This window comes from Eumetopias jubatus, unplaced genomic scaffold (assembly GCF_037043125.1).
Source record: "Eumetopias jubatus isolate StellerSeaLion01/CBP00866 unplaced genomic scaffold, mEumJub1_p1.0 scaffold_8, whole genome shotgun sequence".
Lineage (NCBI taxonomy): Eukaryota > Metazoa > Chordata > Mammalia > Carnivora > Otariidae > Eumetopias > Eumetopias jubatus.
In genome coordinates this window covers 9774762-9788201 of record NW_028274814.1, presented here as the reverse complement: position 1 = coordinate 9788201, position 13440 = coordinate 9774762, and the positions used below count along the sequence as shown (strand labels likewise).

The 13440-nt window shown below is 36.1% G+C and overlaps 1 protein-coding gene and 1 pseudogene across 2 annotated transcripts in view; both read left to right on the top strand.

Moving 5' to 3' along the window:
• LOC148163649 (ankyrin repeat domain-containing protein 26-like) overlaps positions 1-13440 on the top strand; it is an 89829-nt gene that overhangs the window by 59191 nt on the left and 17198 nt on the right. Inside the window, exons 20-25 of one of the 2 annotated variants that reach the window (XM_088025469.1) lie at positions 1223-1375; positions 5353-5423; positions 5760-5850; positions 9454-9729; positions 10588-10802; positions 12222-12459. In XM_088025469.1, coding sequence (XP_087881595.1) covers positions 1223-1375; positions 5353-5423; positions 5760-5850; positions 9454-9729; positions 10588-10802; positions 12222-12459 — 1044 coding nt within the window. Of the gene's footprint in view, positions 1-1222; positions 1376-5352; positions 5586-5759; positions 5851-9453; positions 9730-10587; positions 10803-12221; positions 12460-13440 lie in introns of those variants that run through there. The other variant, XM_088025468.1, reaches the window with a different exon arrangement.
• On the top strand, positions 12585-12690 carry LOC148163650 (small nucleolar RNA U3; annotated as a pseudogene).

The following is a 13440-nucleotide window of genomic DNA, read 5'->3' as shown; positions in this document are numbered from 1 at the left end:
CCTCATGACCCCGAGATCATGACCTGAATGATTATGGCTGAATTTTGAATCTAGTTGAATATAAAAAATATAGAGACACTAATTCAGCATAACTTGTATCCAGTAAATAAAAATTAAGATTTGAGAGGTGCTTTAATTTGAATAAAATTGTTGTGTCGTCTATGAAAGTTTAAGAGGTTAAGTTATCAATTGTTAATAGATAGTAGGCTGATATTAATAATTTAGTCTTATACTGCTAAAATAATAACTTTAATCTTTGTCACCACATTTTAATACCATGATGAATAGATAAATGGAAATGTTCATACCTGAAATGAGCATTTTGAAATTGAGATTCAATTAAGTGGATGGACTTGACGGTTTATTCCAGATTTCCCACATGAACTGAAGTGTAGATGCTCTATGTCAGTACTTTTCCTTTGGTAGCTTTTTATACATCTTAGGTTGGAATAATTTTATTTTTATTTATATAAATTTGAATTTTTAGTCTGAAATCATGTATCTTATGACCTTTTAACTCTTTGCAGGCACTTTTCATTAAATTATAATTTGGGACAACTGTGGTGAGCTTTAGCAAAACTGTTTGATTTAATCTTCCCACTGCTATTTATAATTTTTTAAGGCAATTTTACAAATAATTTGCTTCTTTCAAAGCTCAATTACTATCATTTGGGCATGAGTTTGTCCAATACAAAGAGAATTGTATCTGTAATATATTAATTTGGCATTGGATCTCCATTTTCAGATTAATGGGGGGCGGCAGGATTCTTGTGTAGCAGGAATGGAGGTCAGGGAGGGAGGTGAAAGCCAGGTTATCTAGGGCCTCGAAGCCCATTAGAATGACTTCACTTTTGTTCTGAGATAGTAATCTCTTGGAAGGATTTGAGCAGAGGATGGAATATGTGAGGAACTTTGACATTAATTTAAGCCTCTAATAAAAAAGAGGGAAAACATTTCATAATGTTGAATTTACCACTGCTAGGCTCACCTATATACCCATTTCTTTTTGAGACTTCAGTAGGCTGGGAAGCTTTGCAGATTCATCAACAAGGAATGGATAGTGGGGCTGAATTAATTATCTAAGTAACCTAATACTGACCAGGCAGGAGGATCACACCTGTATGTGGTGATATTTTTCAAAGTACATATGTTCGAGTTACGTATTATTAACATAACTTAATAGTAAGATAATTTATAAAATCAGTAACAAACGTCTTATTAGGTAGCCGTGAGACACCTTCAGCTAGAACTGGCTGATGCCCTAAAAAAACAGTCTATGTCAGAGGCTTCACTGGAGGTTACATCACGTTGCCGTATTAATTTAGAAGATGAGACACAGGATTTGAGGAAGAAATTAGGTGAAATCAGACGTCAGGTATGTTTTGAATGTAGCATGTGTCAACAGTTAATCTGTAGCAGGTTAATATAAAGTGTTTTAGGATGCTAATTTCCATGGACCACTTTCTTTTGTATTTTCATTATAATTTAGTGCAATTTTAGTATCTTCACAATGCACTTATTTCTTAAACTTTGACTTTCATTCTTCTATTTGTGTTATACGTTTTTTTTTTCTTACAGTATTTACCCTTAGGAAAGTTGAGACTTGTGCATCCCTCACAGAAATTGAGGGACTTGTTTTTTCCTACTAAACAATTTTTTTAAAGATTTATGTATTATTTGAGAGAGAGCGAGAGCACGTGCACATGCACACGCGTGAGTGCGGGGAGAGGCAGAGGGAGAGGGAGAGAATCTCGAGCAGACTCCTTGCCCAGCACAGAGCCCCACGCCAGCTCGATTCCATGATCCTGAGCTGAAATCATGAGTTGGATGCTTAAGCAACTGAGCCACTCAGTTGCAATGTTTTTTAATGGTATCTCTGTTACCATGATGAGTGAGCCATATAAAATCAGAAGATAATGTTTAATGGAATGTTTCAGAAAATTGTCTTATTTCTCATGTTCACTTTTATGAATGGATATAGAATCTGTACTGATTTTAGGATAACTTGTACAGAAAAGTCATTTTACAAACCAGTTGAACTTAGGCATTTCCTTCATTTTCTTTTCCTTTTAGATATATTGTAAATGCATAGAAATGTTCAGATCATATGTAGTATATACACCCAAAAGATAGAATTAAGAAATTAAGAATTAAGAAAATTATCTAGGTCCTGCCATTGGATTTTTTTTTTTTTTTTAAGATTTTATTTGTCTGAAAGAGACACAGCGAGACAGGGAACACAAGCAGGGGGAGTGGGAGAGGGAGAAGCAGGCTTCCCGCCGAGCAGGGAGCCTGATGTGGGGCTGGATCCCAGGACCCTGCCCCCATGACCTGAGCCAAAGGCAACCTCTTAATGACCGAGCCACCCCGGCGCCCCCAGTGGATTTTTTAAAAACTTTATTGAGATATAATGCACATACCATACAATTCGCCCATTTAACATGTATAGTTCAATGTTTCTGATGGTATTCATAGAGTTGTGCAACTATCACTGCCATCAAGTAGAACATTTTCATCACCCTGAAAAGAAACCCTTCGCCCTTGAGCCCCCAGCCTCAGGCAACCACCAGTCTACTTCCCGCCTCTATCGAGTTGCCTATTCTGAATATTTCATCTACAGGGAGTCACACGGTGTGTGGTCCTTTGTGACTAGCTTCTTTCACTTCCTCTTTTCAGGGTTCATCTGTGTTACAGCGTCTATCAGTGCTTCATTGTTTTTTTATTGTCAAACACTACTCCATTGTGGGCCAAAACCCTTGTTCGTTCATCATTTCATGCACCTTTGGGTTGTTTCCCACTTTATGGCCATTAATGCTGCTCTGAACGTTCATTTAATTATTGTCTGGGCATCTGTTTTGATTTCCCTGCCGTCAGATTTCATCCTCGGAGTGGATTGGGTTGATTTCACCCTCTCTCAGCCTTTTCCTCGTGGTGTCCTTTCTGTCCTTTTAATTTCCCTTCCTCTTGCCTAGTCCTACACTGTTCAGACCTGGCTCCTAGTCTCTCATTCTCCATGAAGCTCTCTCTGACTATTCTAATTCCCACGGCCTTTACTGTCTTCACACTCGTCTCATCTAGTCTGTGCAGAACGGTTTAGTCCTTTATTTTACGTTGGTTTTATTTTTTTCATGAGAGAGAATTTTGTCTTTCTACGTCCACGTTTATCTAAGGGGGAAGGTGTGGGATATGCATGGTACCTATCCTTGTATAAATTGAGAATATTTTAACTTAACAGTTTTTAGGATAAAATTAAGTACTTTATAGCATGTCAGTAATTTCTGATTGAAAACACTGACATAACAAAGCTTTTATTCTAAATGTATTTGAAGCAATTAAATGTAAAATTGAGAGCATTTAATCTGACAGAGGAGAGGTGTTCAATCAAATGCTTGTTTTTTCCCCCTCACTGTGGAAAAACAGTCTAAATTTGCCTTTCTTCATTTTGCAGCCAGTACTGAGATTACTTTACCAACTATAAAGCTCGAGGACAGCTTTTCTTTTTTCTTTTTTCTTTTTGTTTTTACCTCTTTTTTAAAGTTTGTTTGTGAATTTATTTATTTATGTAATTACTACACCCATTGTGGGGCTTGAACTCATGACCCCAAGGTCAAGAGTCGCATGTTCTTCCCACTGAGCCAGCCAGGCGCCCCTGGGGACAGTTTTTTCTGATATGCCATACCACGTAGCCTTAATGTATTCATCAGAGTACTTGCTAAAGTGGTGTAACACAAACAGTTGCTAAGATAATGTAAACGTGAAATGATTTGGGAATGTTGATTTAGCAAGAGTCCATTATTTCCACGTCAGTGGCTTTACCTTGCCTCTGATGGTCCTGTAAATATTTATTACTCAGTCTAGGAGGTACTGTTTTGCACTGTAGTCCATGAGATTGTCCACTGAGTAGTATAGAGAGGAAGTAAGTTAAAATTATAAGTGGAAAAAGTACTGTTAGCTAGTGGAATTGGTAAAAGTTTTTTGAAGTACTGAGGATGTATTCTTATTCTGGGCCTCATGCTCCTCATTTGCTGCCCCTTTCAGTGGTAGGAAGAACAATTTCAATATAACTTGTATAAGAGACCACTTTCATTGGCCTGCCATCTGCCTAAAATATCAAATATTTTTAGAACATAACATACAGCAACTATAATAATGCTAATTGCAGACAAAATTTGGTGTGTGCCACTTACCTTCTTTTATTTTTTTAAAGATTTTATTTATTTTTTTGAGAGAGAATGAGAGATAGAGAGCACGAGAGGGAAGAGGGTCAGAGGGAGAAGCAGACTCCCCGCTGAGCAGGGAGCCCGATGTGGGACTCGATCCCGGGACTCCAGGATCATGACCTGAGCCGAAGGCAGTCGCTTAACCAACTGAGCCACCCAGGCGCCCTGCCACATACCCTTCTAAATAGTTCATTTACAGGGGCGCCTGGGTGGTTCAGTTGTTAAGTGTCTGCCTTCGGCTCAGGTCATGATCCCAGGGTCCCGGGATCAAGTAAGTCCTGCATCGGGCTCTCTGCTCTGCGGGAAGCCTGCTTCTCCTTCTCCCACTCTCCCTGCTAGTGTTCCCTCTCTCGCTGTCTCTCTCTCTTCTCTCTGTCAAATAAATAGAATCTTTAAAAAATAAAAATAAAAAAAAGTAGGTCATGTATATATCCTAAATTAACTTCCCCACATCCCAGTGTGGTAGATACTTTTATTATCTTCATTTTACAGAGAAGAAACTGAGACACAGAAATTTTAAGTAATTTGTTCCAGGTCACACAGCTAATACCCAGTGAGTTGGGATTCAGACCCCAGGCATTGTGGTTCCTACGAAGATAATGCCTCTCATACTATTCCATGAAATATCTAGTTGTCACTGAAAGCAACATGTTAACTTTTATAATCCCTGGAATAGCCATGGTCATTCACATATGGGAATATTTAAAATTATAATTGATGTGGTGCTTAGAATACAAAAATGGAAATGTTTCCCATAAGGTAATTTCCTATCTTTCCCCCTTTGACCAATATATAAATTTGTAGGTTTAGCTGATAAAATATAATTTAAAAACATTAAACATGTTACATTTTAGTAACTGGAGAAATCAGCAAACTTTTTTGTAAGGGGATTGTAAATATTTTAAGATTTTATTTATTTGAGAGAGAGAGAAACAGATTCCCTGTAAATGTTTTAGGCTTCGTAGGCCCTATTAGGTCTCTGTTGCAGCAGTTCAACTCTGCTGTAGCCATAAATCAGTATGGAGAGAAGAGTGTAGCTGTACCCAATAAAATTTTATTTACAAAGACAGCTGATGATGGTTTTATACTAGATTCCCAGTAGTTAAAATTATTTCTTTTTTTTCTTTCTTAGTTGCAAGAAGCACAAGATCGACATGCAGAGGCTGTAAGATGTATTGAAACGTTGAAAGATCACGTGCAAAAGTACAATTTAAAGCAGCACAGAAAATAACTTGAGTATTTCTAAAGCAGATAAGCAGTGTAGTATGAGAAAGATATCAGTTACGATAATAAGTACATCATTGTGAAGCTGGATAAAAGTTTCAGCTTTGCGCTATTTTGAAATCCATAAATTTTGCATATTATCTTTAAATTTTGCACATTAACTACAAAACACAACCAGAAAAATGGCACAATTGCCAAATCTTCTACTTTTTAAATTTTTAAGAATTTATGTAAGACCTTCAGATGTTTGTTTAGAAATTATACGGTACTTTTAAAATTTGCGTGTGAGAGTAATTTTAAAAATATTCATTTTAGGCTTGGAGTTGAAAATGACAAGTTAAAAGTTACAGTCAAAAAACAGGGCAAAATTGAACAACTTCAGGAAAACCTGTTAAGTACAAGTTCGGTAAGTCAGTCTCTTAATTTCTGTCCTACTGAAAAGGACTTTCTATTTCTCTATAGTAGTATATAAGACTATTTTGTATAATATGAAAATTCTCACTGATAAAAATGTTTATTATATTCATATTGCTCCTTGCTACTGGTAGTATCATTCCTCTTCATAGATGAAGTTGACTGAATTCATAAAGTAATACTTTTTATAGTAAGACTGTAATAAAAAAGATTGTGGTAGTCTAAGATAAGCAATATTTTATACATACCACATTTTATTTATCTGTCAGTGGACGATTGAGTTTTTCCACCTTTTGGCTATTGTTTAGTAATGCTGCTGTGAATATTGGTATATAAACGTCTGAGTCCCTACTAATATTTTTCAGTATGTTTAAAAATTCCCAAACTTTGAGTAATAATTTGATGTTGAATTCTGACTTTCTCTTGTCATCTAAACCCTTCAGTGAGATTTGAGAATGGATTACTTTAATGACAGTTTGTTGTGATTTATAATTATAAATTTGTAATTTGTTGTCTTCATCAAGAATGACTACTAGGTCATTATGCAAACATTTTTCTCAAAGGAATATATTTTTCTCTTTGTTGGATTTTGAAAAGGAAAAGAGATGCCAGTGAAAAAGTGGAAACGACTGATCAATCAGGGCCTTACATAGTAACATAGTGCTCCTAGCATTCACTGCAAGTTCAGGAACTAATTTTTTTTCTCATTCATTTGAGTTAATCAGCCTTTCAGAGATTTAACAATCCAATCTCAGAAAAAATTAATGTGCAATCCAGGATTCCAACTTATTGATATGTAGTGAAAACTATATAACTATTTACCAAGCAGCACCGGATTATCATGCCATTTATACCCTCCTTCATAGGAGAGGCTACCAATGATTTAAGATGAGAAGACTGCATTGTGAGTCCTAAGTTGGAACAATGACGTAGATGTACCTACCACTAGTTTCTTTTAGTCACAAAAGCTGCATACTTGCAAATTTCATTATACAGCTCTACCTGTCAGGGGAACGAGCACATTCTGTTGACTGGTCCTTTTTGTGGCCAAAGAAACATCGAAAATTATTTTTTTTCTAGATGTCATATAAATTAGTCACATTGTATTACTGTACTTTTCATTGAGCAAGTAACATGACAATATGTGAATGAGAATGCCAGGAGTTGTCCCCCTACGGTGTCATATAGAAATCTATTAAGGAAGGTATCAAATCTTGTAAAGTTTGTAAGAATATCCGTAGATATTCTGTAGATGCCAATGGAAATGAATTAGGGTTATGACATAAAATTATTAGCCACTTTAAGGTCTACCCTGTGAAACAAAAACTTAGCTTTCAACCAACTCAGTCCATAGTCCTCACATCTCTAGAAGGATTTTATCTCATGAATCCCTAAGGCAGAGACTACCTGGGTTAAGATATTGGATGGACATAGTTTTGAGGTGAAGAATCTGGATTGGGAAGAAGAGATAGCTCTAGGCTGACTTAAGCTTCCAAACAATATCGTCAAGTATGTGTCTGAAAAGAACTTCAGAAGAAGACTTCCATAAGATCAAATCTCTATGGAATAGGAAATTATTCAGAAGAAAACAAAGGCAAACCATTGATAGCCTGACCCTTGTGAGAGACATTTGCATCAGAAAAGAAAAGCAAGACAGAGTATGGTGGTCAGCATCCTAAGGGTCAGGGTGCCCCCTGCGATTATAAAATAACAGTACACTCAAAGTAATACCAAAAAGAGTCAACAGAAAAGGTACAAGATTAGCTGTCTAGGGGTACCTGGGTGGCTCAGTCAGTTAAGCGTCTGCTTTCGGCTCAGACCATGATCTCAGGGTCCTGAGATGGAGCCCTGCTCAGCTGGGAGTCCGCTTCTCCCTCTCCCTCTGCTCCTTCCCCTATTCAGCACTCTCTACTTGAAAGAAAAAAATTTTAAAAACTTAAAAAAATTTAGCTGTCTATAAAGGTAATCCACATCAGGTAATGGTTTTTGAGTGTGTGGTTGAGAATATTGTCTGTGACGAACTAGAAGGAAGATCGGAAAGTAGAGATGACCTCAGTAAAGGGGCCAAGGCTGGAAATGTAGATTAGAGAATCTGGTTTTGAAGCCTTGAGACTGAACCAACTGTGAGAGGATTTGATATGAGGAATAGCAAGGGTCAGGGACTAACAGCGGTTGCTGTCATTTAGAAATAAAATGGGATTAGAAGAGCAGAGGGAGGGTATGGTCATTGTTTTCAGCTGTTGCTGAGAAGTACAGCAGGATAAAGACTTTAAAAAAAAGATCCTTGATGACCCTCAAAATTTTTTAGTGGAATTCCAGGATTGAAACTCAGATTTTAGTGTAAAAGAAGACAATAAGTGTTGGAAAGATGAATCTGTGGATGAGATGACACATTAAAGAATGTTCAAGTCCCGTGAAAGGGGAGGAGCAGGATGATAGAAAAAGCTGCCAGAGCTAAGCAAAAGTTTTTATGTAATATCGAGAAGACTTAAACTTTGTTTAAAGAGAAACGTAGTTAATAGAAAAGAAGAAATTGAAACCTTGCAGAGATGCTTGAAATGCTTGCAGAGAATGAGGGTATCTCATTCTAAAGTCAGACGATCACCAAAACTGTAATGGGGCCTGCATAGGAATTTTTCGGAGATGATCTTAAAAAGGTATGATCTCACAAAACCCAGGGTATCTTAAGCTATGGATGAAAATGTTTCTAGGGCATCTTTAGAAACTAAAATGTAAATATAACCACTTTTTAAAAATTTTCATTAACCCTTAGTATTAATATGGGTAAGAACCTCTGTATTTAACAAGTAAATTTTGGCCATTTAAATTCTAGAAAAAATAATGATGAAAAGGTAAAATCAGTTGAAGCTGTTTTTAGGAAAGGTCCTTATATTTGAAATTTGTATTTATTGGCATCAGGCTTATAAAACTGCATTATATAAAACTTAAAATTATAAATTTTAAACTACATTATATAAATTTAAAATTATAAATTTATAAAATTTATAAAATGTAGTTTATGAGCCTTTCTAAACACGTTATTCCTCATGAATTCATGAGAAATAATATTTTATGATAGAAGAATGAGTATCTAGATTTTTAAATATAATTTTCTTTAAACATTTTCTTCAAAGTCTGATGATGAACAGGGACAGTGTTAAGATGAGGGAAGGGTTAAGAGACGTTCTACTATGAGATGACTAACAGTTATTTTATGGAGGAAAGATCTGAAACAATCCTAGAAAAATAAAAGTATAAATGTGTGGCCAAGAGAACAATAGCAGAGATCTGTTTTAATAACTACTAGTGGTTTTAATTTTGTTCTTGATTTTCTGAGTTATTTGAGGTTCCACATTCCAAGACTCTACTTCGAGTATAGATAACATTTTGTTGAAAATGAATTTATTTTAAAATTTGGGCACCTGGCTGGCTCTGTCAGTAGAGCATGTGGCTCTTGATCTTGGGGGTTGTGAGTTCAAGCCCCGTGTTGGGTGTAGAGACTTAAAAATAAAATCTTTAAAAAAAAAATTTGGTCATAGTTTTGCATTAGACTATTTTCACTCTACTTCCAAACGGTATTATTTTATTCATGCAGGTTGGTGATCTTACAGCAAAACTGGAAAGTGCATCTTCAAAATGTCTATACCTGGATGCAAAAAACCAGCTTCTTACCCAGGACTTATCATCTATGAAGGAAATGCAGAAGAAATATGAAAAACTAGAGAAGAATAAAAAGAAGTTGAAACAACAAGTAGTACACCTCAGAAGTCATTTAGAACTCAGTATGGTAGAATACAGTAAAATAGAACAATATAAATGGGAGCTTGAAGACGTAACAGAAAAATTAAAAGAAGCCAGTCTGTTTTTACAGGTTAATTTACTGATCTGTAGTATGCTTTAATCATTTCACTGCAAGTTACATTTTGGTTATATGCATTGTATAATTTTCCTCTACTTCCTTGATAGCCATTTGGTAAATTTGAAGGAACATTTGTTCCTTCTCTTTAAAAATTTCACTTTTCATCATTATTCTCACTAAATTGATTTTTCAGAATGATTCACAGTAGAGAATCATTTTATTTTTTAAGACCAGTTGGTATAAAACAAGACTATTGACAAGAAAAGAAAAAATGGTCTTTTAAAAATTTTAACCATGGGGTGCCTGGGTGGCTCAGTTGGTTGAGCAGCTCAGGCTCCGTGAAATCAAGCCCAGCATGGAGCCTGCTGGGAAAAAAAAGATGGTACCATACTTGGATTATTTTTTTTAAAGATATTTATTTATTTATTTATTTATCTGGAAAGCACGGGTGAGAGGATGCACAGAGGGAGAGAGAGAATCCCAGGCAGACTCCGTGCTGAGTACGACACAGGGCTTTAATCTCAGGACCCTGAGATCACGATTGAGCAGAAACCCAGAGTCCGGCGCTCAACCGACTAAGCCAGCCAGGCACCCCCTGTTTTTGGATTATTCTTAAGTTGTATTGTTCACTTTTTAAAGTTTTTAAAGGATTCTCTTATTCTCTGAATTATCAGATTGCATGAGTTCTAATATAAGAATGATTGAACTTTATCATTCAGATTTAATTCAGTTGACATTGATGAGAAATATTTTACACTTCAGCTTTTTTTTCACATTTACAATTGCTCTCTGAATCATTGACTCAAAACTAAAGGAAAGAAATATACTGTATTTACCCAGTTTTAAAACTATGCTTTTAATTTGCTTTAGACACAAGTAGCATCTCAAGAAAGGTTAGGACAGTTAAGAGAAACTAATAATGCTTCAATAAGAAGTCAAATGGAACTCCGAATTAAAGAATTGGAATTTGAACTATCCAGAATGAAAAGTTCTCGAGATTTTTATAAAACAGAATTGGAAAAACACAAGCAACTCTACGTAGAAGAATTAAAAGTTCAAACGTCATTGACAAATGAACTGAGCAAGTAAGTTAAAACAGAATCATAGAAAATAGATTTAGCTTGTTAATTTGCCTCTAAAGCATAATTTTTATGGAGCCAAGTTCATGAGATGAGTAAGATAGTTTAATTTTGGAAAACGATGTTTGTAAAAGAATTTACCTTTGAAATGTTAGTCCAAGACAGTTTGCCTCTCTCCTCCTTTTTTCGGTTTTACATGATTTTATTTTTTTCCCCTTAATATTTTCAGTTAATCTGATCTCCTAGTCTTTAAGCTAATTGTTAGAAGCTTTATAATTTAGACAGCATGTTATTATAAAATTGTTTGTCAGAATTGCCCTGAATAGCAATGAGTTTCTTAATATTAGTGAGTTTATTTTTGGAAGAGTACATCTTTAACCCAAACTGCACATCCTGGCAGCTTGGTAAATTTACTTTTTTGATTGTGATTTTTGTTATTATTACCAAATAGAGGGTGCTTTGAAACAAACTGTTCTTTATATAGTTTTTCTACCTTACATAAAGGTATACATGTGAAATACAACAAGATTCACCTAGGGGTGAAAGGCAGCATAATTCCCAAAGTGGCTAAAAATAGCACCATGGTGGACATGAGGAGGGGCTGGGTGAAAGACAGAAAGGGTAGATTCCACCTCCAGTACCCTGGTAACTGTGTTATAACCTAATTGCCTCCGGAGCTGTTTTCTGTCTTTCTGATCACAACTCTGCCATCTAGCAGTTGTTGGTCTAAATTATTCCTCAGTGTCAAATGCTCAATTTCTCTGAGATAATGAGTGAAATGTACAAGAGTGGTGAAAGCCAATACTTGAAAATGTCTTTGAGGGATGGTTTATTTTTATTTTTATTTCAAAGATTGTATGTATTTATTTGACAGAGAGCAAGCGAGTGAGCTCAAGCAGGGGGAGCGGCAGGAAGAGGTTGAGGGAAAAGCAGGGGCTCGATTCCAGGACTCTGGGGTCATGACCTGAGCGGAAGGCAGATGGTTCACTGACCGAGCACCCAGCCCCCCGGGATGGTTTTATATTTTTGTATCTCTAAACTGGTTTACTAAATATAAGTATATGTAATGGCATGCTGCTTTACTAAATATAAGTATGTGTCGTGGCATCCTCAAGAACCTTGTAAGTACAGCCATTCCAGAAGGCAGCATGTATTACCTGTTAAGCATTGTGCATCACTAATAGCCATTTCTCTCCCTCCTTAATTTGAATTACTTGTTAGTTAGGAATCTCTAGAAATATATGTACTTCTTTAGAACAATTTTAAACCTATCATTATATATTGTAGGTCTGCTCTGTCACATTTTCAGTGTTAAAACACCGTTTAATGGCACATTCTGTTTACTATTATGGAAACTTTCAAAAAATGCAAGTCATTTAGGAATGATGTGGGGAGAAATGAAATACTAAGCGCTGTGTTTTGTAGTCTTAACAGGACTAATGAGAAGCTGGCAGAGAGCAGTACCAGACTTCCGGTGGAGAAACAGCAGAAACAGTCTTTGATTAATACTATTACTATGAGGCCTGTCCTAGACTTGCCTTCTGTTAGAAATATTAATAATAGTTCACTGCTCAATAGAAATGTTGCTCCAAGAGAAAACCTAGTGATTCTTACCCCACGCTCACGGCCTACAAATAATGGCATTGAGACTTTCTTGACCAAGGTTAGTTATGTTATCTTTTTTTCTTGGGTTTCAGATTTCTGATAGAATTTTTGTTTTTAATTTGGTGAAATTCTAAGACTACTTTCAGGGATCATTTCTGTAGTTTGTTAATTTGGTGAAATTCTAAGACTGTACTTTCAGGGATCATTTCTATAGTTTGTTAATTTGGTGAAATTCTGAGTTGTTTAACTGACTAATGCACACTAAGTGAAAGTCATAATTATATGTGCTAATAAAGAAATGAGACAGAAATTTTATGATATTTTTTAGTTCCTGGAGCTCTTACTTTCAAGAGATACCTATTATTAGCTTTATTTAATAAATATAACTAAACTGACATATTTTATTTTTTTTAAAGATTTATTTATTTAATTTTATTTTTTGAAGATTTTATTTATTTATTTGACAGAGAGAGACACAGCGAGAGAGGGAACACAAACAGGGGCAGTGGGAGAGGGAGAAGCAGGCTTCCCTCCAAGCAGGGAGTCCGATGCGGGGCTCGCTCCCAGCACCCTGGTGTCATGACCTGAGCCAAAGGCAGATGCTCAACGACTGAGCCACCCAGGCGCCCCTAAAGATTTTATCATTTTAAAGATTTTATTTATTTATTTGAGAGCAAGAGAGAGAGCATGAGAGGGAGGAGGGTCAGAGGGAGAAGCAGACTCCCTGCCAAACAGGGAGTCCGATGCGGGACTCGATCCTGGGACTCCAGGATCATGACTTGAGCTGAAGGCAGTGGCTTAACCGACTGAGCCACCCAGGCGCCCCAGATTTTATTATTTTAGAGAGAGAGAGTGCACAAGAGGGAGAGAGAGCATGAGACTTTCAAGCAGACTCCCCACTGAGCGTGAACCCTATGTAGGGCCCAGTCTCATGACCTATTTTCTTACATGAGAGTACATTCTTAATTGCTTTCTTACTTATAGCATTTTTTTTTTTTTTACTTATAACACTTCTGTTTCACGTTTTACAAAATGTCTT